The sequence below is a fragment of the Erinaceus europaeus genome, chromosome 4 (genome assembly GCF_950295315.1).
Source record: "Erinaceus europaeus chromosome 4, mEriEur2.1, whole genome shotgun sequence".
NCBI lineage: Eukaryota > Metazoa > Chordata > Mammalia > Eulipotyphla > Erinaceidae > Erinaceus > Erinaceus europaeus.
Window position 1 is genome coordinate 141,681,837 of NC_080165.1, and position 27,620 is coordinate 141,709,456.

The following is a 27,620-nucleotide window of genomic DNA, read 5'->3' on the forward strand; positions in this document are numbered from 1 at the left end:
AGTAGTTGTAAACAAGTAATAAAACTGGTGAAGCTGGCATCTTTAGTAGAGGTATGAATTATTATTATTATTTTAAATATTTTATTTATTTTATTTTTGAGAGAGATGCAGAGGGAGAGTGAGGGAGAAACACCAGAGCACTGCTCAGCTCTGGCTTATGGTGGTGCCGGGATTGAACCTGGGACTTTGGAGCCTCAGGCATGAGAAAGAGTTTGTTTGCATAGCCATTATGCTATCTCCCCCACCCTATTATTATTATTATTATTTTTAACCAAAGCACTGCTCAGCTCTAGTTTATGGTGGTACAGGGCTTTGGCCCTCAGGCTTCAGAGCCTCAGGCATGAGACTCTCTTTGCATAATCATTATACCTCCCCTGCCCATGGTTTGAGATACGATTCTTCTTCTAGCGTTTGCCCTTCTTCCGTAGCCAGTCAACAGCGTCAGGTTGAGCCTGATGTAAAGTTTCGAGACCTCCTTTGAATCTGGAGAGGTGGCAATCGTTGACTATGTGGCTCATAGTCTGTCTGTAGCTGCAAGGGCAGTTCGGGTCGTCTCTGGCTCCCCAGCGATGGAACATAGCAGCGCACCGGCCATGGCCTGTTCGATAGCGATTGAGGAGGGCCCGATCATAACGTGCTAGGTCAAAGCCGGGTGGACGCTTGCAGGGGTCTGTGATGAGGTGTTTGTTCTTTACCTCAGCTGACTGCCAGCTCTGTTTCCAAGAGACTGGAACAGAGAAGTTCAGTGTAGGCGTAGGGGACCAGATTGGGTGACGAGACGTCAAGCGTTGGACAGGGTGGGCGAAGATATCCGCGTATATTGGCAGGTCCGGTCAAGCGTAGACGTTTTGGAAGGTAGTTTGCTGTACTGTGACCCATAAGGTTATCTATCTGGGCAAAAAAATATAGATGCTTGTGACTTTAATTCAAATTGCTATGATATTGAGCATTTTCACATACACTGGTCACAAGTTATGGTTCCTCTTTTGTGAATGAGTTCTTCATGTCCCTTGCCCTCTTATTCACTACGTATTTCTCATTTGTTTTGCATGTTTTTGTTGTTTTTTTTTTTTTAAACCAGTGCACTGCTTAGCTCTGGCTTAAGGTGGTTGTGTCGGGGATTGAACCTGGGACTTTGGAGCCTCAGGCAAGAGAGTCTCTTTGCATACCATTATGCTATCTACCACCATCCCATGATTTCTTTTTCAAAATTTTAAAAATATTTTTATTTAGTTTATTTTAGTGAGAACGAGTAAATACAGAGGGAAAGATTCCAACAGAGAGAGAGAGACCAGAAAACTGCTCAGTTCTGGCTTATGGTGGTGCTGGGGATTGAGCCTGGGACTTCAGGCTTTTGCATAACCATTATGCTGTCTCCCCAGCCCTCAAAATTGTTTTTATGGGGTTGGGTGGTAGTGCAGCGGGTTAAGTTCATGTGCCACAAAGCGCAAGGACTGGCATAAGGATCCTGGTTGGAGGGGAGTCGCTTCACAGGCGGTGAAGCAGGTCTGCAGGTGTCTATCTTTCTCTCCCCTCTCTGTCTTCCCCTCCTCTCTCCATTTCTCTCTGTCCTATCCAATAATGACATCAATAACAATAACTACAATAATAATAAGGGCAACAAAAGGGAAAATTTATTTTTACTTATTTTTTGTATTTTTATTTACTTTAAATAGAGACAGAGAAATTGAGAGGGACAAGTAAGACAAAGCAGTGAGAGAGAGAGAGAGAGAGAGAGAGGGACCTGCAGCACTGTTTCACCATTTGTGAAACTTCCTCCCTGCAGTGGATACTGTGGCTTCCACCAGTGTCCTTGTACATGTACAGCCAGCCAGACAAGTTGGTCCTGGTGTTCACACCTCCATTTCACATGTACAGTAAACAAGGCTGAGAAGAGAAGTAACTCACTCCACTTAAATTGTTCAGTACTCAAAGAGTGCTCTCTTTATTTGCTTGGACGTGGGCACTGAATGTGGGAGGGCATGGAGAAAACAGAAGTGAAAAGTATTTATGAGGTAAGTAAATTTTTTGTACCAGAACACTGCTTAACTCTGGGGCCTTTGGGGTCTCAGACATGAAAGGCTTTTTGAATAACTATTATGCTATCTCCCCAATCCCTTAAAGAATCACTTTTTTAAATTAAAAAAAAACATCTTTATTTATTTATTTATTTATTTATTTATTGACAGCCAGAAATCGAGAGGGAAGTGGGTGATAGAGAGGGGAAGAGACAAAGAGACACCCGCAGCATTGCTTCACCACTAGCTTTCCCCCTGCAGGCAGGGACCAGGGGCTCCTGAACATGTGAGCTGCGGTCAGCTAGGTATACCTAAGATCATCTGGGACTGCAACAAGGCGGGACTAGAAAGACTTCAGGAACCCAGCAAATCACTGTCCCATGGCACCGTGTGCGCCAATACTCCCCTGGAAGAGTCTCTCTCGCACAAGAAGCAAGAAGAATGACAAGAGACAAGGACGCTTTCGCATTGCTGGGGCTCTGTGCCTGCACTGAGAATCCACCACTCCTGTGGCCATTTTTTCCATGTTTTGGCTAGGACAGAGAGAAATTGAGTGAGGAAGGGAAGATAGAGAGGGAGAGAGAAAGATAGATAACTGCAACCTGCTTCACTGCTTGTGAAGCAACCCCCTTGCAGGTGGGGAGCCTGGAGCTCAAACCCGGATCCTTCCGCGGGTCCTTTTGCTTCACACCATGCGGACTTAACCCAACCCCTGACTCTTTTGTGTCTCTAAGAGTAGCCGCCCAGTAGCTTTGGTGCATCACCACCAGGCACCCTCTCTTCCCCTTTCTCTCTCTCCTTCTTTCTTTCTTTCTTTCTTTGTTTCTTTCTTTCTTTCTCTCTTTCTTTTTTAATGTTTTATTTATTTATTAACGAGAAAGATAGGAGGAGAAAGAGGAAGAGCCAGACATCACTTTGGGACATGTGCTGCCAGAGACTGAACTCAGGACCTCCTGTTTAAGAGTCCAATGCTTTATCCATTGTGCCACCTCCCAGATCACTCTCTTTCCCTTTCTAATTCCCCCTTCCCTCTTAACTTCTCTCTGTTCCTATCCAAAAATAAATAAAATATATTTAAAAATTTAAAAAAGAACATGTGAGCTAAAGCAGGTGTGCCACCGCCTGGCCTCAAGAATCACTATTATCATTTGATGATGATGTAAATAAATTTAAAGATGATTTCCTCCATGTGACACGCATTTGAGACCTTGGTGCCAGCTTGGGCATCTGGGAAGAGACAGCATTACTTTAAAAAGAAGACGAAAGAAGGAAAGAAAGAAAGAAAGAAAGAAAGAAAGAAAGAAAGAAAGAAAAAGAAAAAAGATAGTGAAACCCTAATGGTCTAAGACAAAAAATATATCTATATATTTATATAGATATAGATATTTCTTTTAATCAAAGCACTTATCAGCCCTGATTTATGGTTGTGCTGGGGACTGAACCTGGGACTTTGGAGCCTCAGGCATGAGCGTCTACTTGCATAGCCATTATACTATCTACCCCTACCCTTAGCGATTTTATTTTTTTATTATTAGTTTTATATTTACTTATTTATTCACTTTCGTTACCCTTATTTTTTATTATTGTAGTTATTATTGTTGTTGTTATTGATGTCGTTGTTAGATAGGATAGAGAAATGGAGAGAGGAGGGGAAGACAGAGAGGGAGAGAGAAAGATAGAGACACCTGCAGACCTGCTTCACCGCCTGTGAAGCGACTCCCCTGCAGGTGGGGAGCCGGGGGCTCGAACCGGGAACCTTATGCCGGTCCTTGTGCTTTGTGCCATGTGCGCTTAACCCGCTGCACTACCGCCCGACTCCCCCAGTGATTTTATTTTTATGAGTAAAAGAAACCACAGTATTGCTCAACTCTGGTTTATGATGGTGCAGAGACTGAACCTGGGATCACAGGGCTTCAGGCATGAAAGTCTTTTGTATAGCCATTATGCTGCGTCTCCAGGCCGACAGATAGTAATAAAATGATAATTACAATAACAATAATAAAATCTTCCAAAATTGCAAGATGACAGCGCTGCTCCATTGCCCCCTAGTTCCTGAGACTCGCGACTCCGCCCCCAGACCCTAGGCCCCGCCTCCAGGGACTCTATGCCCCGCCCCAGACCCTAGGCCCCGCCTCCAGGGACTTCAGATCCCGCCCCGCCGGGAGGCGCCTGCACGGGCCACGTGGTCTGACGTAGGCACGCCAACCACCGCGCCGTCTGCGCTTCCGGGTTGGTTGCGGCTGTGGCCGCGACGCAGAGACAGAAGCCGAGCGGCGCCGGAAGCTCTCGGGGCTCGGGGGCTTCCGCAAGGCGAGCCCCCCTGGCGGCCGGGTGAGTCGGCGGCGCCCCGGGCCCGGCTGGGCGCCCCTAGAGGTAGGTGGGCTGTGAGCCCGCAGCCCCGCCGGCCCTGCCTTCCCCAGCTTGGCCCGGGGGTCGGGTCGGGGCCCGGGAGCCTGGTTACCTGCACCCGCAGCCGTGAACGAGCTTGGCTCTCCTCCTCCTGCGCTTCGCCATCTTCCTCTCTCACTAACCTCCGAGACAGAAGGCGGGATGACGGGGGAGACCCACACAGAGCAGCTCTCGTTTCCATCCTCCTGCAGCTATAAAGCAGGCGTGGGGGCGCCGGCTGCCGGTGCCCCTGGCCAAGTGCACGCATGACAGTGCGCAGGGGCGCGGGTTCGAGCCCCCGGGCCCCACCTGCAGGGGCAAAGCTTCACGGGGGTGGAGCAGGGCTGCAGGTGTCTCCCTGTCTCCTCCTCCCCTCTCCATTTCTCCCTGTCGCTATCCAGTGATAAATAAAGATATTTAGGGGAGTCGGCAGTAGTGCAGCGGGTTCAGCGCAGGCCGCAGAGCACCAAGGACCGGCATAAGGATCCCGGTTCGAACCCCGGCTCCCCACCTGCAGGGGAGTCGCTTCACAGGCGGTGGAGCAGGTCTGCAGGTGTCTGTCTTTCTCTCCTCCTCTCTGTCTTCCCCTCCTCTCTCCATTTCTCTCTGTCCTGTCCAACAACAATGACATCAACAATAATAACTACAACAATAAAACAGCAAGGGCAACAAAAGGGAATTAATACATAAATATTTTTAATAAAAAAAGATATTTAAAAAGGAAAGAAAGCTCAGCTCTGGCCTATGGTGTTGTGGGAGACTGAACCTGGAATTTCGGAGCCTCAGGCACGAGAGTCTCTCTGCATAACCATTATGGTACCCATCCATAGTCAAATTATTAAATGAAGTTTTTTAAAAAAAAATTTTTAATGATCTTTATTTATTGAATAGAGACAGCCAGAAATCGAGGAGGTGGGGGGAAGATAGAGAGAGAGAGAGAGACACCTTCAGCCCTGCCAACCTGGGGCTTGAAACCGGCATCCTTGCACGTTGTAACATGTGCGCTCAACCAGGTGCGTCACCATCCGGCCCCTAAGTGGACTTTTTAAAAGTGGGAAATGTTGGGAGTCGGGTGGTAGCGCAGCGTGGCACAAAGCACAAGGACCGGCGTGAGAATCCCGGTTTGAGCCCCCGGCTCCCCACCTGCAGGGGAGTCGCTTCACAGGCGGTGAAGCAGGTCTGCAGGTGTCTGTCTTTCTCTCCCCCTCTCTGTCTTCCCTTCCTCTCTCCATTTCTCTCTGTCCTATCCAACAACATCCAACAACGACGACAACAATAAAACAACTAGGACGACAAAAGGGAATAAATAAATATTAATTTTTTTTTTTAAAGTGGGAAATGTTGTAAAACTCAATCTACAATGTGAATTGAATATAAGAGGTTCATTTAGGCCTTCACATGCAATGCTTGCCCATTTTTTTGCTTAAACATCATTTTCTCACTTCAGGCTGAAATCCTACTTCTAAGAACAATGGCAGAAATGTCACCAGAGGCCCCGGGGCAGCTGGTGGTTCACTCAGACACTCACAGCAACAAGGTCCTAGCCAGTTTTGAGGATCAAAGGAAGAAAGGCTTTCTCTGTGACATTACTCTGATCGTGGAGAATGTACATTTCCGTGCCCACAAAGCCTTGCTCGCAGCCAGCAGCGAATACTTCTCGATGATGTTTGCCGAAGAAGGAGGGATCGGCCAGTCCATTTACATGCTGGAAGGGATGGTTGCTGACACGTTTGGCATCCTGCTAGAGTTTATCTACACAGGTTTCCTGCAGGCCAGTGAGAAAAGCACAGAGCAAATCCTGGCTACTGCTCAGTTCTTAAAAGTCTACGACCTGGTAAAGGCCTACGCAGACTTTCAAAATAATCTCAGCTCCCCCAAAATGACAACGGTGAGCACGGCCGGCGTTCCGGTAGTGTTTGTTCCCAATAAGAAAAACGATCCCCCAAAGCGGAAACGGGGTAGACCGAGGAAAGTCAACAGTTTGCTGGAAAGGAGACCAGACCTGGCTGCAGAGGAAGAAATGCAGCTGAGAGTGAACAACTCAGTCCAGAACAGACAAAACTTGGTGACGAAAGAGGGAGAGAGCGGCACCCGGAATGAGCAGCTCCCAGTCAGAGATCGGGAAGAAGCCGAGCCCGCTTGCGAGCCTGGTAGAGGGGGGGACGTACCGGCTGGAAAAGACGAGAACTGTGACCCCAAGATCCAGGACGGGCAGGACGGCCAGAGCCGGTACAGCAAGCGGAGGATCCGTAGGTCTGTCAAACTGAAAGATTACAGACTTCTCGGGGAGGAGGATGACCAAGGGTCCACCAAGAGGGTTTGTGGAAAGAGGAAGCGCTCCGGTGGCCCAGAGGCCCGCTGTAAAGACTGCGGCAAAGTCTTTAAATACCGTCACTTTTTAGCAGTCCACCAGAGGAGCCACACAGGTAAGGACACTTGCACTGCGTGAAAGGGACGTGCCACGGGGTAGTAAGGCTCCATCAGAGCTTTCACTCACCGTGCAGCCGTTGTGACGGGCATTGTATCCAGCCCTCTGCACTTGTTATTGCATTTAATTCTCAAACAGTTCTGTGTTAATATTAACTTGACTGTGCAGATGAAGAGTCCAAGTCCCAAGTCATCGATTTAGTGACAGAACTGAAATCAGAAACTAGGTAGCCAGGTTCTTTTTTTTTTTTTTTTTTTTTTGCCTAGCTGGGGCTTGGTGCCAGCATTACAAATCCACGACTCCTGGCGCCCATTTCTCTCTTTTCTTTTTTTTTAAATTATTTTTTAGTTGGATGGACAGAGAGAAATTAAGAGAGGAAGGGAGAGCGAGAGAGAGAAAGATAAGACTCCTCCAGACCTTCTTCGCTGCTTATGAAGTGTCCACCCTACAGGTGGGGAGCTGAGGGCTCGAATCTGGATCCTCACATGGGTCCTTGCACTTAGTGCTATGTGTGCTGCCACCCAGCCCCAGGAGCCAAGCTCTAGAACCCCTCTTTATATTTGGAATTCTTGCAACCCGCGTGTTATTCTCTATCCAAATATATTCTTTCCAACTCAAAACATTCTTGACCATAGCTATGTTTTTGCCCTGGTCTGTCTGGAAGGGCACTCCACCATCTAGCTGTAGCAGTATTCTCCCTCCTAGCCCCACTAGACTCTCCTGTGGTAGTAAAAATAGTGACTGTCTATTTTTACACAGTGTATGTCCACGGTGGTGAACATAGGTAGATTTTTGCCCTTTTAATATTTGGCAACTAGAAGTTAGGAATTAGATTTTATTTAAATACATGCTACCATATTGGGCAGGGTAACGCTAACCAGAAAGCGACCCTTCCCTTTTTAGACTTTATGCACTTAAGTCACTACTTTGGTTCAGATAGTTGCTACCAGTTAAATACCCCTTGTATTAATGATAAAAGACTGGTGTTGGGGTCAAGCGGTGGCGCACCTGGCTGAGCGCACATTACAGTGTGCAAGGACCTGGGTTCAATCCCCCAGTCCTCACCTGCTGGGGGAGAGCTTTTTTTTTTTTTTTTTAATGTTTAAACAAAAAATGCTTAATTTTTCTTGCCTGCTCTCACCTGGCCCGACAACATCTACCACTGTGGTTCTCAAAGCTGGCCACACACTGGAATCACTTAGAAAGCTGATTGAACTAGGGGCTGGGTGGCGCACCTGGTTGAGCGCACATGTTACAATGCGCAAGGACCCAGGTTTGAGCCCCCAGTTCCCACCTACAGGGGGAAAGTTGGCGAGTAGTGAAGCAAACTCTCCTTCCCTCTCGATTTCTGGCTGTCTCTATCAACTAAATAAAGATAATGAAAACAAGAAAACTTACTGAACTAGCAGTGAGTGACAGGCAGGGACATATCTCAGCTGGTAGGGCACAGGCCTTGCGCGCCGGGGGCTTGGGGTTTGATCCCCAGCTCTGCGTGTCTCTTACTTGGAGACTCTGAGCCTGGCCAGTGGGAGGGAGTTCATCATCCTGACTGTACACTTGGACTTGTTCTTCCGGGGCAGTTCTGTGCCTCTTCTCCAGGAGCTTTCCCCTCCGAGGACTCCTAGCCCACAGACCTCTGTTTTTTGTTTGTTTTTTGTTATCTCTTCAGAGCGCAGTCTCCATCTTTGGAGGAGAAAACTTGGAGCTGCCTGGAGCAAGAGACAGGAGTGTAGGCCGGGCTGGGCTGGGAGCTAAGTGCTTTTGAAACAGACTGCCTCTCATTTGCTCTGAGGGCCATTGTCAGGTGCCTCGTGGGGGCTCTGTCTCAAGTATCGTCCATCGCAGTGCTTCTCACCGCCTCATCAGCTTCCTGAACTCTTCCAGTTTGTAGCATTGTGTCTCTGGTACTGTCTGGCTTCTTAACTGGCCCTTTGGACACATTCCCTTTCAGTGGAAGTCCATTATTGTCATTTTAATTTAGGAGGTAACAGAAGAGAGGTGCAGATTTTCGCTTGCTTACACCAGACGTCTGGGCTCTTGTTGTAGGAGAGCGGCCTTTCAAATGTAACGAGTGCGGCAAAGGCTTTGCCCAGAAGCACTCCCTGCAGGTCCACACGAGGATGCACACCGGGGAGCGGCCCTACGCCTGCACCGTCTGCAGCAAGGCTCTCACCACCAAGCACTCGCTGCTGGAGCACATGAGCCTGCACTCAGGTAGCGGAGCTTACAGCCTGTCTCAGGGTGGGCGTCACTGTGAACTGAACGAACGGCCACTGCTCAGCCTCGCATCCTCTCCCACAAGGTATCGAGAGACCAGATTACACAGCTGCTGGAGCATAGTGAAGAGCTCGGCACTGAGCCCCAAGCTCGAGCTTATAAACCGGCTGCTAGTTCTGTGGGCAAACGTGATCGTTCAGCCACCAAAACCTAGAGTTCTTGTTCCCTCGTGCCTTTGTGGGAAACTTGAATTAAACCAACTCTACCCTGGGCTCCACGGCTCCTATTGCATGTACCTTGTAAAGCTATATAATGTCCCTTATAAATATCCGTGTTCGGAGACATAAATGTTGTATATTGATGTTGCAGTGGTAAACTATGTAGACTTACTTGTAGAAAATGGGGCCAGGGATCAGGAGAGAGCTCACCTGATTACATGGTGCATGAGAGCCTGCTGTGAGTCCCAGGCCCCCACATGGAAATACGTGCATGGGGGAAGCTTTATAAGTACTGGAGCAGACAGTGTCTCTCTCTGTCTCTCACACCCTATCTAAAAATTTAATAATCATGAGAGAGATAGCAAAATAGTTATTAAAAAGGCATGTGCCTGCAGTTCCAAGGTGCCAGGTTCGGTCCCCTGCACCACCAACACACACACACCACACACACACACACACACACACACACCACACACACACAAATGAATAGAGTCCTTTAGGAGTGGAGGAACTAGGCAGGCATAGAGCCCCAGCAATAACTGGTGGCAAAAAAAGAAAATTGAAACCGGACTTATTTTTAGTGTTATCTTCTTCGTGATTTTGCTTTTTGATTTTTGTTTTCTTTTTGCATGTTTTAGTGTTTTGTGTTTTATTTGACAGGACAGAAATCTTTCACCTGTGATCAGTGTGGAAAATACTTCAGCCAGAAAAGACAGCTGAAAAGCCATTACCGAGTTCATACAGGTACAGTCAAGTGAGAATATTTTTGATGTGTGTGTGTGTGGGGGGGGTTGAAGCCTGAATGCAGATTATTTCTGAAACATTAGTGTCATATGATAGAAGATAAGTGAATAGGGAAATGTCTCTAAAAGCCATCTAAATTAAATGCCACTTGTGTTAGTCTATTGTTAACTGTTGTGTTTCTTGCAGCCTCTCCCTAGGCCTCTTTACCCCTCTGTCTCTAGCTGACATAAATAAGTGAATAAACAAACAAAAATCCATCAGGACTGGAGAAACAGCTCATCTGGATAGTGGTCCAGCCCGGTCCCTGTCACACTGAAGGAATCGTCATTGCTGGAGTTTCTTTCCCTCTCTTCCTAGGTCTCGATGCCTCTGCCTCTGTCCAAATAGTCACTTTCTGTTCTCTTATTCTTACACTGAATTTTTCAGGGCAGTTTTGGTGCCACACACACATTAAAATTTGAAAAAAAAAAAAAAAAAAAAAACGCTATGGAATTGGTATTGTTTTGAAGTGCTCCTTGACTAGAGGACGCCAGTGGATCGGTTACTCGTGGCACTTAAACAGTGACACCAAGCCCTTGCTGTCAGGTCAGACTTTCTTCCCACCTGCTTCTACCCATGGTCCTTTTGGTTTCTCCATGGCCAACTGATGAGGAATGAATAAGGAATGAGCGTCATTTGACCAGTTGGTCAGTCGCAAAGTGCTTTGAGGAAAAAGGAGATTACAGTGAGGGACTCTGGACGCGGTGAATTGAGATGTATGGGAGAATATTAAAAGGCTGGAAAATTAAATTTATAATTACTGTTGTTAAAGTGCCCTATTTAAAGTGATTATCTTTCAGGGAAGTGCTTTAACTCAAATCACTGAAGACAAGCAGGGAGAGCATAAATGCACTGACACTTTTTTTATTGTTGCGACAAGGCCACTCATTACCGGAATGCAACCACTGCCATCGCAAATTCATGGATGTGTCTCAGCTCAAGAAACATCTACGAACGCACACAGGTAAAACTCCACCCCGTCTCTCTGTTTTTCATACAATTCTATGTTTTCAGAAGAATTAGGAACAAAGGACTCTCAGTCCTATCATTGGATTGTTCTTACTGTAAATTAGATGGGAATGGCATAAGCAGATAATTTTAAAAACCACAACAAGGGGGCCAGGTGATGACACACCTAGTTAAGCATAGACATCACAGGGCTCAAGGACCCAGATTCAAGCTCCTGGTTTCCACCTGCAGGGGGAAAGCTTCACGAGTGGTGAAGCAGGGCTGCAGGTGTCTTTCTCTTTCCCTCTGTATTTCCCCCTCCCCCCCCAGTGATAGATAAATAAATAAAATATAATAAAAATTTTTTTTAATTTATTTCTTTATTGGGGAATTAATGTTTTACATTCAACAGTAAATACAATAGTTTGTACATGCATAACATTCCCCAGTTTCCCATTTAACAATACAACCCCCACTATGTCATTTATCATCCTTCATGGAACTGTATTCTCCACACCCACCCACCCCAGAGTCTTTTACTTGGGTGCAATATGCCAATTCCATTTCAGGTTCTACTTGTATTTTCTTTTCTTAATAAAAAAATTTTTTAAGAATTTCAGAAAGCCCACAGCAAGACACTAGTCAGTGGAGGAGATCCTATCTCTGGAATTTAGCAAAATGGAAATCATGCTGAGCATTCTTCATCTAAGAAAATTCATTTAGTGCCACAGACACAAGTCTGAGAGCAGGGGAGATAGCATAGTGGTTAAGCAAAGAGACTCTTATGCCTGAGGCTCCCAGGCCTGAGTTTCCATCCCTCCCACACCACCATAAGCCAGAGCTGAGCAGTGCTCTGGTTAAAATAAAATAAATTCTAAAAACAAACAAAAAAAAGTCTTGAGTTTGGTTTTGTGTTTCACTCTTAACTTACTTTGGCATTAAAGTTTATTAAGACAATTGTTTTCACAAACAGAAGCAGAAGGAAAGCCACAAAAGTAACAGCCATTGACAGCACTCATACTTTCTCACCCATACCAGTACTTAGACCTTAATTATCATGACCTGTAGAAAAACCAGCTTCAGGAGTGAAAAAGTGATAGACCTGACTGGGGCAGTTTAAAGTCTTTCATATAAGATGGACCAAGTTAAAAAACAAATGTGGGCATTTGAGGCCTTTTTGTTAAGATAACTTGTTGAAAATGAATCGATTGATGATTCTGTTCAGTTGTCTGATAAAATTATATCTGTTTGTCTACTGAACTTGTAGCTCATATTTGAGTACTCTTTTTTTTTTTTAACTTAAGTATTTCTCCTTGAAATCACCTGCTTCTTAAATGTCTTACAGGGTATGAGTGAGTTTTTTGGGTTTTTTTTTAACATTTGAGTTTTCTATTTATTCTTGTATTATCTTACTGGATAGAGACAGCCAGAAGTCAAGAGAGAGGAGGGAGATAGAGGGAGAGACAAAGAGAGACGCCTGCAGCCCTGCTTCACCACTTAGAGAGCTCTGCCTCTGCAGGTGGGAGCCGGGGGCTCGAATCCGGATCCTTATACTTCACAACATGTGCACTCAACCAAGTGCACCACCCCCCAGCCCCTGAATGAGTTTTATTCAAATGAATCTCTATAATCTTTCAACAGACATTATAAGTAGTAGATTCTAGCTCCACTGTATTTTCCCCCTCAACCAGCCCAGTACTCAGCTCTGGTTTATGCTGGTGCGGAATTGAACTTGGGACATACAGCCTTAGGCATGATAAGTCTTTTGCATAAACCACTATGCTGTCTCCCCAGTTCTTTACCTTGAGTAGGTTCCATAGCACCTAATTCATCCATTTAACAAAATTTACCAGCCAGTTACTGGGCCCCAGACTCTGTCCAGGAACTTTAAGGAGGTGGCATACACGACATGGGCAGAACCCCTCCCATGCGGGGCTAACAGGTGAATGGGGGAGATGAAGCAAGTTGACCGTGTGCTGTGTTAGGCAGAGCAAGGTGAGGAACGGGACAGGGTAAGGAGTGGGAGCTGCTGCTCTTTTATGGGAGACTTGTCTGGAGATGCCACACTGATGACGTAACAACTTGAATGGAGATCTGAATCTCCCAGGGAGGGACCGGGTGGTGACACAACCTGGACACGTGCACATAGTACTAAAAGCACAAGGACCCTCAAGGATCCTGGTTCAAGCCCTCAGCTTCCCACCTGCTGGGGGGAGGGGGATGCTTCACAAGCTGTGCAGCAGGTCTGCAGGTGTCTGTCTTTCCATCTCCCTCTCGATCTCCTCTCCTCTCTCTAGTTCTCTCTATCCTATCGAAAAAATGGCCACCAGGAGTGGGTGGATTCATAGTGCTGGCACCAGGCCCCAGCAATAACCCTGGAGGCAAAAAAAAAAGAAAAATCTGAATGGAGAGCTGTGGGAAGGGGCCTGTGAGCATTTCCCAGGCAGAGGGAACAGTAAGCACAAAGCACTGAGCCAGCAGCGGGAGGAGCGGCCAAAGCCCTGCCCGGAGGAGGGGGCTGAACATCAGAGGCCAGTGAGTCTGTGCTACGGGGTCCTCAGCTTTCGCTGCACACTCCTGACGCCTAAGATTTGTTTGGGGGGCTGGGTGGTGGTGCACCTGGTTGAGCGCACATGTTGCAATACTCAAGGACCCAGGTTCAAGCCCCCGGGCTCCACCTGCAGGGGGAAAGCTTTGCAAGTGGTAAAGCAGGGCTGCAGGTGTCTCTCTGTCTCTCTCCCTCACTATTTCCCCCTTCCCTCTTGATTTCTGGCTGTCTCTATCCAATAAATAAAGATAATAATTTAAAAAATTTAAAAAAAGATAGTGTTTTTACTTTAAAATTGTATTTTTTCGAATATTTATGATGGAGAGGGAAAGAACCATTCCAGTCTCTGTAGTGCCAGTGAGTTCAAACTAGGAGCCTCAGACATACAGGCCCTGTGATTTGAGCTATTTCCCCAACCACCCACCTGAGAAGCGTCAATGAGGCAAGACCCAGCCTTCGAAGTGCTGATTGAAATGGCCTGGGTAGAGCCCCAGAACAGGTGGCTTTAAAAGTTCCCCCAGAGGGTGCCAGGTGGTGGCGCACTTAGTTGAACGCACATGTTACAGAGCACAAGGACCCAGGTTTGATCCCATGGTCCTGCAGGGAGAAAACTTCACAAGTGGTGAAGCAGGGCTGCAGGTGTCTCTTTGTCTCTCTCTCTCTCTATCACTCCCTTCTCTCTCAATTTCTACTTGTCTCTAGCCAATAAATTAAAAACAATTTTTTTTTAAAGTTCCCCCAGAGGATTCTCCTTTGTACTCCCAGTTTAAGAGCTGTGAAGGCCCTTGGAAATAATTTGCACTTTTTTGTGAGTGAGATGACATTCACAGGAGTGACGTGATGTCTTAGAACTCTTACTAGCTACAGTGAGGTGGGTGGAGACGCTCATTAGAAGGGTGGGGGGCTGTTGTAGCTCCGTCGGTAGCAGTGGAAGTGGTGACAAAGTCCACTAAAGAAAGAGGTTGAGATTGTCAACATGAGGGGTCCGGGAGCTGGCAGCAGTAGACTCTCAAGCATGAGGTCCTGAGTTCAATCCCTGGCAGCAGATGTACCAGAGTGATGTCTGGTTCTTTCTCTCCTCCTGTCTTTCTCATGAATAAATAATAAAATCTTGGGAAAAAAAAAAAAGAAAGAAATTGTCAACATGATTTGCTCATGATTGCATGAGGGGGTGAGAGGGAAGGAGGCCAGAGTCACTGGAAGGACGTCAGACTGGGAGAGCAAGTCAAGGAAGATGAGATTTTGACCACGTGCAGTCTGAAAATCAGTCTGAGACCCAAGTGCAGGTGTGAAGGAAGCAGCTAGGTATGTGGGGGTGGAGTCCAGCAGCCTCGTAGGCCAGGATATCAGTCCATAGTCTTCTTACACATCTGTCTGTAAGAGCGTAGGAAGCTGTAAAGAGACCACCCAGGGGACACAGGTGGCGAAGAGCTGAGTCACCTTGGCAGGTGGGTGAGTCACGCCAGAGCTGGGGTATTTCACCATGATTTGCCTTCTCAGTATAAAATGTTAGTGAGGGTCAGGACTTTACAAGAAGTATGCCTTGAAATAAAGGGGAGCAAAAATCCTCTCTTCATAATCCCAGCAAAACTCCTCTCTACCCTAAGTGCTTTTGAAGAGATGCAGAAGAGGAAAGAGAGAGATACGTGAAGGGTTTTTTGGTTTGGTTTGGTTTGGTTTTGCCTCCAGGGTTATCGCCGGGGCTCCGTGCTGACACTCCAAAGCCTCTGTTCCTGGCGGACGTTTTTTCCACTTTATTGGACAGAACAGAGAGAAATTGAAAGAGGAGAGAGAGAGATGCCTGCAGACTTGCTTTGCCACCTGTGAAGCATCCCCCCTACAGGTGGGGAGCCGGGACTCACACCTGGATCCTTGCTCGCAGCCTTGCACCTAGTACTGGGTATGCTTTACCGGTGCACCACCAAACAGCCCCTGTGAAGTGGGCTGTGGTCCTTGTGTCCCCAGCACGGAGCGTACACAGTGCCGGCGTTGGAGGAGCTTTGTGCCACTGCCCTGCTCCTCGGCGTGGCGGGGAAGGTACAGGAGGTGGCTAGCTTGGCACAGGCCCTGCAAGCACTGGTGTCAACAGACCTGAGCAGCCGGGTCATCTGAGAGGGCCAGGGCAGGGAGCACTGACTGCAAATCAGGTTAACCATGAAAATGCGGGGGCCAGGGGCCGGGTAGTGGCACAGCCAGCGAAGTGCCTAAGTTAACCATGCTCGAGGATTTGGGTTCGAGCCTTCAGTTCCTACCTGCGAGAGGGAAGCTTCATGAGCTTCATGACAGTGCTGCAGTTGTCTTCTTCACCTCTTATCCTGCTCCTCTCTATCATAATAATAAAAGAAAAGAGGTTTAAAAAAATGTGACAATGGGGGCCAGGTGGTGGCGCACCTGGTTGAGCACACGTTACGAGAAACTCTCGGGGCCAGGTGGCGTATGGATACTGCCAGGTGAGCACCTGGTTAAGCATTCATGTGACTGCGCAAGGACCCAGGTTCAAGTCCCCAGTCCCTACCTTCAGGGGGAAAGCTTCCCAAGGGGTGATACAGGGCTGCAGGAGTCTCTCTTTCTCCTCCTCCCTCTCCATTTCTAGCATCTATCCAATTAGTAAATAAAGATAAGAAAAAAGAAAATGCATACTCTCTTTGGATTAGATGTCCTGTGCCAAACACAGGAAGACAAAAATAAGTGAGAGGTGTTCTCAGGAATGCAAACTAGATCACCTAGACATGTGTCTGCTTTGCCATACACAGGACCCAGCTTCGAGCTTGCCCCGCCCACCACCACCACCGTGTTGGAAGAAGCATCAGCATCAGCGCTCTTATCATTTTCACTCTCTCTCCTCTTTTGTCTCTGTTATTCTTGCTGAAAATGTCTCCTTGGGGAGCTGAAGCCCAGGTGATGCCAACATGAAAAGGGAGGGACGGGGGGGGGGGGGGGGGTTCCCTAAGAGGAACCATCTTTGGTGGGGAGGATGTTTGCATTTGAAATAGAAGTCCCATGGGAGGCAAGCAGTAAGTGCCAGCGAGGTCACTACAGTTCAGCCCCTTGTGCTCACATTCTGTAGCTGTGCCTTGGTCTGCGACTGCTCAGACAGGCAGGCACTGTGCTAAACCAAACCAGGCGGGGACCAGCAAACCAGCACGAAGATTGGCAAAGGGATAGCATCTTCCTGTTGTCCACAGGACCACCTTCCTGACACTAATGTCACTGAAAATCAAGTTAGTGATAGAACAGTTGCTGGGGGTGAGGGAGGAGAAAGAAAGAAAGAAAGAAAGAAAGAAAGAAAGAAAGGAAGAAAGAAAGAAAGAAAGAAAGAAAGAAAGAAAGAGAAAGAGAAGGAGGGAGGGAGAGAGAGAAAGAAAAAGTGAAAGAAAGCCTGGTAACTCGGGGGCCTGGAGAAGCCGGATGAGTAACCTCTGACCCCAGGATACAGTCCCCAGCCTCCTGTGTCCAGTGTGGTGTTAGCTAACCCTTTGGACTCCCGCCAGTAGCATGTAATAATTAAGTCGACTTGCGTGCAGTCTCATTGTGTTGGATTGTATCTGAAGCCTCCTAAATCCCCTGTCCATCCATTAGTGCTGCTTATCGTCATCTCTGTGAGGACTGGGGCTCCTCACCGTGACCTAAACCCTTCCAGTCTATGCAGGGCTTAGACACTTCAGCCCCCAGCAGAAGTGGGGACGCAGTTGATGGTGATCACTCAGTTTCCCTGGGAAAGTACCCTAGGAGAAAGCCCTGGGGAGGGGACAGTCAGTGTGAGGAGCTTGAGGAGATGAGAGGTGGCAACGAAGAGCCACAGTGAGGAATTCTGTGGTGAGCAGCAGTGCAGCCGAGGTTACCGAGCTAGAAGCAGACCCGTGGTGACAGCAGGTGCAGTGAGTCTAAGGGAGGCATATTTTGAGCTGTGTGTGAAGAAGGACCAGGCAATCCCAGGAGAATGGAGAGATAGGGAGGGGTGTGTGTGCACACGCTGGGGGTGAGCTTATTAGCAGGCCCTTCAGGAAAGAAAAAGGAAGGCCTTTCAGTCAAGTGAATAGAATACTGTTTGCATTTTTTTTTTTTTTTTTTTTTTGCTTTATGTTACTTACATTTGACAGGACAGTGAGAAATTGTGTGGGAAGGAGAAGACAGAGAGGAAGAGACAAAGAGACACCTGCAGAACTGCTTTACTATTTCTGAGCTTCTCCCCTGCAAGTAGGGACCAGGGCCTTGAACTCCAGTCCTAGAGAATGAAAATGTGTACACTCAACTAAATATATTATACCACTGCCTGACCCCTATAGTAAATAAATTTATTTTTTTTTTTTTAAGTCTGGGAAAAGAGTCATTCCTGCAAACGTAACAAAATGTCAGTGCTCTAAATGTGAAAACTGAGTGGCCCAGTAGGAAACTGGGCAGGAGATGTGCACGGCCTCCTAGAAGACAGAATGAGCAGTAGATGTGGCCGAGAAAGAGTTAATGGTGCTCACCGGCCACAGGCAGACGTGTGTGTGTGTGTGTGTGTGTGTGTGTGTGTGTGTGCGTGTGCGCGTGCGCGTGCGCGCGCGCGCGCGCTACCTTTTATGGCTGGAAAATAAAATTTGGGACCTTTGTGGAGAGAGCTTTAGCCACATGCATCAAAATGCAAATCACCCAACTTGAAAAGATGTTTACATCAGAATATCTATCCACTGAATAGTGCTGCTTACGATGACACGGCCATTATACTAGCATGTCATTAAAAAATGGTCCAGGAACCAGCCAAGTAGCTGTTCTGCTGTGCACACAAGCCAGGTTCAAGCTTGACCATCACTGCACTGGAGGAACCTTTCAGTCCTGTGGTCAGTTAGTCTTCTCTGGTTTTTTTTTATTATTATTATATTTTATTTATTTATTTTTATTGTTGTTATTGATGCTGTTGTTGGATAGGACAGAGAGAAATGGAGAGAGGAGGGGAAGATAGAGAAGGGGAAAGAAAGACACCTGCAGACCTGCCTCACTGCCTGTGAAGCAACTCCCCTGCCGGTGGGGAGCCGGGGGCTTGAACTGGGATCCTTACACCGGTCCTTGCACTTTGTGCCACATGCGCTTAACCCACTGCGCTACCGCCCAACTCCCAGTCCTCTCTTTCTGAAGGTAGCCCTGAGCAGTGAAGTCCTGTAATGACCAAGAGACTTAGCAGTCCATCCCTCAGTTGAACTAGGTAAATTTCGGACAAGATGCACACTGGAACACAACACAGTCTTTTGGAAATGGTGCAGCTTTAGTTGGCATCAAAGTCCAGCACGTACTGTATAGTCTCATGGGATCAAATTATAACCACAAGTAGGTGTGTGCAGAGAGGGAAGATGTTGCTTTGCCATCTCAAGACAGGAGACTTTGCAGTCGTGTTTGTTAGCCTCCAGGGTTATTGCTGGGGCTTGGTGCCTGCACTACGAATCCACTGCTCCTGGAGGCCATTTTTTCCATTTTGTTGCCCTTGTTGTCGTTATTGTTATTGTTTCCAGTGACACAGCACAGCTGACCCATGGAGTAGCTGTTGTTGGATAAAACAGAAATCGAGAGGAGGGGAAGACGGGGAGAGAGAGACACCTGCAGATCTGCTTCACCGCCTGTGAAGCGACCCCCCCCCCCCCCGCGCAGGTGGGGAGCTGGGGGCTCGAATCAGGATCCTTACACCGGTCCTTACGCTTCACGCCACATGCCCTTAACCCACTGAGCTACCGCCTGACCCCCCTGGCAGTCATTTTTACATGAGTCTTTTCTTATTACAGTGAGCGTGGGTGGTTTTTAAAGAAGAACAAAGTGCTCTTAGTAGTTCAAATGTACAGACCTGGTTGCCAAGTGGGCAGGATTGTATGGAGAGGACTGGAGATGCCATGTGGCTCTTGGGACTGGCACAGGCATGGACAGGATGGTGCCGCCATTGAGCATGAAAGCTCTTGTGGGTTTGAGCCACCAGTGATGGGGAATCCAGCCAGCTGGTACCGTCCGGAGCTGGGAATTCCAAGTCATCGGGGCCAGGTGGAGGTAGGGTATAGGGCTGAGCAGAGGCCCTGGGAAGAGACCCAGTGGTTATCTATTTCTGTTAGTATCTCCCTGGGTGGAACCTGTGGAACCTGTAGAGCTGTTCCCCTTCCCCTGCCCTGTGCTTGAATTAATGTTGTCCAGCCCTCCTGTAACCACTTGCTTCTGGCCTCCTGCCACCCAGACCCTGTCAGCTCACCTGTTTTTTCTCATGGTCTAGGCTTCAGTATTTTATGTGTGGTGTAGACTATTATAAGAATCCCTGGTCCTGCAGCCTCCAGTCTGCCCTACTCATCATCCCCATGCTTGTTTCCTTAGTATTTATATCATGTCCTTTATTTATTCATTCTTTTTTTTCTTTTCTTCTTCTTATCATGAATATTATTATTATTATGCTCCCAGAGTTCTCACTGGGGCTCAGTGCCTACACTGCTTCACCATTCCCAGCGAGCATTTTTCTAAATGGGGTGGGGGTGAGAGAGAGAGAGAGAGAAGCAGTCACAGCACTGTGCCTCCACTCATGATGCCTCTCCCCTGCAGATGGGGACAAGGGACTTGAACCCTGGTTCTTGCACATGGTAATATGTGCGCCCTGCCTAGTGAGCCCCTGCCCAGCCCTTCATGTCATTCTTTACTGGAAACTTCCAGAAGTTCCAGAAGTCTCCTTCCTGGAATTGATGGCCCTTTGTGACCTGACCTTAACGTGTAGTTCCCCGCCCCTTAAAGTGGCTCTTTCTTTGAGCAGAGAATTGAAGGTTGTGTAAGTCCTCCATGCCAGGAGACCCATGGAGTAGCTGTGCCAGGAAGAGGGACTAGTGTGGGCCAGGACCCTGAGCGAAGCGTGCGTGCGTGGGTTATAGCATCCCGTGACCCTCCAGGAGGCCTGAGAAGCTGTAAACAAAAGCAGGGCGGGGTGGGTGTGGGGCAGTCAGATAAGGTAGAGAGGTTTGGTGTACAGTGGGTGTGAGCTGGCAGACCGTCAATCCCCTTTGATCCTAAAGTCTTAACTTTTCTTTGAATATTGAACCATTAGAATGTTAGTGGCAGCAGCAAAAGCACCTCACGACAGTGGCCTAAAATCACCTTGCTTGCTCCCGTGACTGCAGATGACAGGGAAGCAAGAACAGATGTGGGGACATGCGTTGGGCAGCCTTGGCCCAAGAAATAGCATCAGAGGGGATGCACAGGAGTCCTTTGGGAGGCCAGGAGGGCCCCTCACCAAGTGCTGTGATTTGGGAGGGCTTGTTCTGTTTCCTACATGTGTCATCACTTACCTCCTTTTTTTAAAAGTGTTTAAGGGCAAGTTCTACACCTTATGCTTTCTCTACATTCTGGCACTCAGCACACAGTACTTGGGTACTTAATAAATACTTGGTGGGTATTCAGTTTACCCACATTAACTTGCAAAAGTTGCTTTTGGGGGGTCGGGCGGTAGCGCAGCGGGTTAAGCGCAGGTGGCACAAAGTGCAAGGACCGGCATAAGGATCCTGGTTCAAGCCCCCGGCTCCCCACCTGCAGGGGAGTCACTTCACAGGCTATGAAGCAGGTCTGCAGGTGTCTGTCTCTCTCTCCCCCTCTCTGTCTTCCCCTCCTCTCTCCATTTCTCTCTGTCCTATCCAACAACAACGACATCAACTACAATAATAACCACAACAAAAGAAAATAAGGGCAACAAAAAAGGAAAAATAAATATAAAAAAAAGTTTTTAAAAAAGTTGCTTTTGTTCTTTATTTTTTGGTATTGTGCAACCATGAGTAATTTTTCCTATGTGTCAAATGTATATTTCTAAAGCCTTCTTCTTCTTCTTCTTCTTCTTTTTTTAAATTAGGTGAGAAGCCATTTACTTGTGAAATCTGTGGCAAGTCTTTCACCGCAAAGAGCTCTCTTCAGACCCACATCAGAATCCATCGGTAAGCAACGTTTTGCTGAAGTCTAGTCTTCATTTATCCTTGACCTTCAAGTGTGACATATGTTACCTATTATACTTGTTGCTTCTGTGTGTTTATGCACTTCTTTTACTTACTTTTGTTGTTTTTTTTTCTTTTATTTATTTTAAAATTTTTTTAATTATCTTTATATCTTGGATAGAGACCGCCAGAAATTGAGAGGGAAGGGGGTGATAGAGAAGGAGAGAGACAGAGACACCTGCAGCTCTACTTCACCTACTCATGAAGCTTTCCCCCTGCAGGTGGGGACTTCAGGGCTCGAACCCCGGTTGTTGCACACTGTAATGTGTGCACTTAACCAGGGGTGCCACCGCCTGGCCCCATTCATTTATTTATTCATTCAAATCACTAGGACATGGTGCTACACAGTGGCTCTCCTCTCCTGCTCTCACCAGCGTCTTGTTATTTTCTTCTCCTTTTGCTTGCTTGCTTTTCTGAGCGGGAGAGAAAGTGAGAAACACTGGCCTCACTGCTCCTGCTGCTCCCTCCTGTAGGTGGGGTCAGGGTTACAGGTGACACATGTGCTCTTACTGGGTTCCTGAGCCCCCAGGTGTGTGCTATTGCTTAGTAAATGTGTCTGTGTGGTTTTATTTTATTTTAAGAAAGAAACGTGTTACTTTCGGCAGAATCAAGAAGACTGATCTAGGCTAGCATGTTTACATCATTGATTTTATTACTGAGTTTTGAATTGGGTCTAGGGGCTGACTCAAAGCTTAAAACCTTCGGTCAGAAAGCAGCAGTAAATTTTAATGTTTTCTGGATAAAATACTGTTCACACAACTTACCTCCAGATTTAATTTTCTGTTCTAGCGGTGTCACAAATTATTAAGGACGGTTCACATATTTTTTATATTGAAACTAATCATATGTACTTATGTGGCCTCTGAGGGGTCTAGAAACTGGCTGTGAGAACTGAAAACAAAAGAGAACTCTGAACTACAGATATTTACTTTCTTTTCTGAAATACATGATGTAGAGGGCAGGGGTAGATAGCATGATGGTTATGCAAAGAGACTCTCATGCCTGAGGCTCCAAAGTCCCAGGTTCAATCCCTCATACCACCAAAAGCCAGAGCTGAGCAGTTCCCCCCCACCTTTTTTTTTTTTTTTTTTTTTTTTTGCCACCAGAGTTATCAGTAGGGTTTGGTGCCTGTACCATTCCTTTTGGCCTTTTCTCCCTCCTTCACACACTTTTTTTTTTTTTTTACCTTTTATTGATAGAGACAGAGCAAGAGAGAGAGAGAGAGAGAAGGTGGAGTAAGCTAGAGAGAGACCTGCAGCACTGCTCATGAAGCTTCCCTCACTGCATACTAATTTGTACATTTCACTGCAGATGCTACCTGCCACCCAGTGGCCCTCAACCCATTTTGGTTTTGTTTTTTAACTATAAACTAAAGTATGTGGAAGTTATGACTTGCTTCAACTCCTTAAAATCAGTAAGAGAGCATGTGACTCCCAGTCAGGTTAATTTTCCTTTCCTCTTTAGTGTTTCTCCTGAAATAAACAAGAAGTAATAAGTAGATCTTCCTGTTTTTTAAAAAAATATTTTTTTAATCTTCTTGCAGAGGAGAAAAGCCATACACTTGTGGCATATGTGGCAAATCCTTCTCTGACTCCAGTGCCAAGAGGAGACACTGCATTCTACACACAGGCAAGAAGCCTTTCTCCTGCCCTGAGTGTAACTTACAGTTTGCTCGCTTAGACAATTTGAAAGCTCACTTGAAAATCCACAGCAAAGAGAAGCATGCTTCAGAGACCAGCAGTGTTTCTGGCAATAACAATAATGCTGAAGAGGTCCGGAATATTTTACAGCTGCAGTCATATCAGCTGTCCGCCTCTGGAGAGCAGGAAATCCAGCTTCTTGTTACAGACTCTGTACACAACATCAACTTCATGCCTGGTCCAAGCCAGGGAATCAGCATCGTCACTACAGAAAGCACCCAGAACGTGACTGCCGACCAAGCTGCCAATCTCACCCTGCTCACACAGCAGCCAGAACAGCTACAGAGTTTAATTCTCTCCACTCAGCAAGAGCAAGCCGAGCACATGCAGAGCCTCAATATGATTGAGAGCCAAATGGAGCCCTCACAGGCTGAGCCGGTGCGTGTAATCACACTCTCCAAGGAGACCCTGGAGCAGCTTCATGCCCATCAAGAGCCAACAGGGGAGCTCCATTTAACAGCAAGCACGTCTGGTCCAACTCAGCACCTGCAGCTGGCACAGGCACCGGCCCTGTCCCCCAGCACCCGGCACCACATGCCCCAGCCCACAGCACTGAGCCCGGGACAGAGCTGACCTGTAGCCATGTTGCACTGGCCTGTCGTTCTCTCCAGGAACCGGCTAGAACTGGATTGAGGGTTGCAGCTAGGCTTTCTGAGCCACTCACAGATCTTTAGAGAGGTGTAGAAGCCACTGACGGAACACATTCCATCTGGGCAAGAAATGTTCTGTTGTCTTAAATAGTACAGGTTTGGATTGTGTGTTTCAGTATTGAAGAATAAATTCCGTTTTTATCTACTGTATCTCTTTAAAAAAAAATCAGGGACATTGATATAGATGTTTCTATATTAAAGGTTCACAGTTAAAGATTAAGGTTTTCCTGACCCTTGAGTTCTATTTTTTTTAGAACAGAGGAAGTCATGCTAGTTGTGCTGGTTAGAACAGTTTGTTTCACTTCCTTACGCTTTTCTTAGGCGACTTAGTTATCACTACAGGATAAACCAGGACTGAATAAGACAGGTTAGAATATACCTTTGGGGAGTCTGACCTTTTAATAACTTCCAGCCCCCTAAAATAGAGTAACCCCGTCACTATTCACCCTTTACTGTCTCCTGATACACATGTCACGTCTAGGGTGATTCAGGGACACTTTACTCAAAATCCATACAATAAGGCCAGAAGTTCAGGAATGCTTTTAAAGTTCGGAACTCAGTTTTTCTGAGGAATAAGCAATTTATTCTTAAAGCAGTTTATTGAAAATCTAACTTAAAAATCTAATTCCAGTTTGAAGATTGGGCCAGGGCATTCATTGGAAGATGGCACTTGTATATCTCAGGACAAATTTAGAATCTTTTATCAGCAGTGAGAACTTAATGTACATGATGAAGTTAAAGCTTTCTTAAGCTTTTCATTAAAAAAAATTTTACTTAATTTTTAATTTCAAAATTAAGCATTACTGACTTATTGAATAGTAAAGTTAAAACTGAGTTCTTCAGCTCACTGGCCCCACTGTGAGCATTCAGTGGCCACTTGAAACTTCTGGCTCCTGATTTCTATAGTGAAGACTGGCCTCTCTCAGGCTCCACAGGCAGGCTCAGCTATAGAAAGGCCTTCTGAAAGTTTGGAGTTCCTTGATTTGCTATCAGTGGGAAATGAGAAAAGGATAGCTTTATAAATTTATATATTCCAGAATGTTAAATCATATTCAGTGTGACTTCAGTGTCCTTTGTGCACTGCTGAATTCAAATTCATTTTTGCATATGTTGACCTGTGTACTGGTCTCCGATAACCTTTCAGGGATGAAAATTTATGATAATGGGCAGGGGTAGGTTGCATAATAGTTATGCAAAGAGACTGTCATGCCTGAGGCTCTGAAGTCTCAGGTTCAGTCTCCCACAGCACCCTAAGCCAGAGCTGAGCAGTGCTCTGGTGTAAAATTTTTTTTTTCTTTTTTCATTGCAGATTAAGTGAAGTGTTATAAAAAACTGGGGGAGATAGCACAGTGGTTACACAATAAACTTTCATGCTTGAAGCACCAGACATCCCACACCACCATAAGCCAGAACTGAGTTGTGCTCTTGATAAATAAATGGCAAAAGATGAAATTATGTTTGGGTTTTATGTTTTCAAATCTAATATGGTCTATTAAATACTTTGATGACTCAAGTAAACTAGTCGAGAATTTTTGAGAAAAGAAGATGGGGCATATCTCAACATAATGCTGGTAAGAGTAAGAATGACCTACCCCTGTATTAATAGAGTCTTTACCCTGTTTTCTTCTTGTTTTAGACACCTTTAAGTTCCATGTGAATTAAATTCTTTGGAGGTTAAGATAACAGGCACTTTGTCAGGTTTTAGAGAATATAAAAACATTTTAAAACATATTTGGCAAGCTAAGTTTCAATATGCGTAGTTCACAAAAATTCTAAAGTTATGTGCATATGTATTGGCCAAAGTAATGTGAAATCAGGCCTGACTAGCACCAAGGTATAAGGCTTTAACCCGTACAACTATACGCTAGGTATTATTTCAGGTATTTGATTTAGCCATAAAAACTATTTTGTTCAGCCTTATCCTTAAAACGCAAAGATTTTATCAGCTTTTCATAGCCTACTGGCCCACATTTCTCCTGAAGATGCATAATAAAGCCAAACAACTCACTGTAAACAACTTGAGTAACTACTCAGGAAGTAAAGTCCTAAGACAATTTGTAAGTCAGGTTTAACTAGCTTTATGATAGACTACCTCTGTGCTAAGAAATAGAATGTGAGCTAATATTAGAGCTAAATAGAATGTGAGCTAATATCATTTTAAATTTTCTAACATTCAAGATAAAAATGAAATAACTGATTTGAAAGTTCATCCACCTTTTCGAAGATAGTAGTTCAACCTGCAGTCAATGTAAAAGAATGTGTCAGTAAGGTAGCTGATAGTCTTGCTTGTTCACACTGAGTACTCAAACTGATGTGCATCTTAAACTTGCTGCACACACAGTTTGCAGTGCAGACGTAACTATCTGTATTCAGAATTCCCATTATTCACCGCTGAAAATCCAGAGTCACAAATTCATGTAGCCACCTACGTGGTTTTTTTGTCTGTCTGTCTGTTTGTTTTTCAGTAACAAAGCCAGTATACCAGGTTTCTGACTTAAAGTTAGGACTCCTCCATTGTTCGGCCATACTTACCGAGCACACTGTGATCCTTCAAGGCTAGTAGCTCCTCCTGATTGCTACGTTGAGATCCATTCTCAGCCATCAAAACACACTTCGGAAAGCTCTGGGTCATCTGGTGTGCTATCAAAGGGAAATGAGCAAGTGATCACTCTATGTGTCTAAGGTCTCTTCTATGCCCCCAGCACCCCATCTGCTCACATAAGTGAACCCCTTGTCCCTTCCCCCATTGTACTGAGAGAAAATGTCCCTGGTTATCTATTATTACTACTACTGGAGAGAGACAGATATTGAGAGGGAAGGAGAAGATAGGGGGAGAGAGAGAAGCTTTCCCTCTGCAGGTGGAGACCAGGGGCTTGAACCTGGGTCCTTGTGCACTGTCACATGAGCTCTTAACCAGGTGTGCCACTGCCTGGCCCCTCTATCTTTTTGAGAAATTGCTGGTACAGTATCTCACAACTTGTCTGGTACAGTTTTTAATAAGTCCCGAGGTTACAGATTGTACCATAGGAGAATATTGTGTTTGGCGGCTACTGAAGGCAGCTTGTCATTTTAAAGTTGAGTCTGGCTTGCTCTCAGTAGAAGGCTATTCTCAGGAAGACTCAAGCTCTTGCTATCAGAATTGTTATTGATTTGCGTGTTTGAAATACTCAAATCTGCTGTGTGTACTTTTTTTTTGGTAATTGCCAGTCCCTATTCAGGCGCCATTATGCCGGGCTAGCTTTGGGGATGGGGGAGAGACGACCAGAGACTCATGGCTGAGTGGTACGCATTTCAGTCTTTATTCATGTGGAACGCAGCACAATCTAAGCTAAGCTATCCCTAATCACAATCCTGTCCTTATATATACTCACCAAGTAGGGTGGAAACAGGATGTGACATAGAAAGGGCGGAGTGAAAAATGACTGGTGAAAATCAGGGTGGACTAGGAGAGAGGGCGGAGCAAAAAGACACCATGAACCAATGGGGATTAAACCAATGCCCTGCAGGCAGGGCGGTGCTTAGTTAACAGTGGTTATGTAAATAGAACACAGTGTTAAGCAGGGGGGATTAAACCAGTGAAACAGAAGGGGTTTTAGAAGCAGACCAACAGGTAATCTTTATTTATTGGGTAGAGAGAGCCAGAAACTGAGCACTGCTTCACCACTTGTGAAGCTTTCCCCCTGCAGGTGAGAACCAGGGGCTAGAGCCCAGGTCTTTTCTCTTTGTAACTTGTGTGCACTCAGTCA

At 46.2% G+C, this 27,620-nt stretch overlaps 1 protein-coding gene across 2 annotated transcripts; it reads left to right on the plus strand.

The window, feature by feature from the left end:
* The first annotated feature begins 4,209 nt into the window (after window positions 1–4,209).
* ZBTB24 (zinc finger and BTB domain containing 24) lies at window positions 4,210–24,094 on the plus strand. 2 transcript variants are annotated; one of them, XM_016191740.2, is made up of 7 exons: window positions 4,210–4,349; window positions 5,854–6,832; window positions 8,881–9,048; window positions 9,930–10,013; window positions 10,933–11,016; window positions 21,386–21,467; window positions 23,068–24,094. In XM_016191740.2, the coding sequence occupies exons 2-7, from the start codon at window positions 5,878–5,880 to the stop codon at window positions 23,795–23,797; spliced, it is 2,103 nt and encodes a 700-aa protein (XP_016047226.1). In that variant the 5' UTR covers window positions 4,210–4,349; window positions 5,854–5,877; the 3' UTR covers window positions 23,798–24,094. The 2 variants fall into 2 exon arrangements, with proteins under 2 accessions (XP_016047226.1, XP_016047227.1); XM_016191741.2 differs by lacking the exons at window positions 21,386–21,467; window positions 23,068–24,094 and having other exon boundaries at window positions 10,200–11,072.
* Window positions 24,095–27,620: the final 3,526 nt, after the last annotated feature.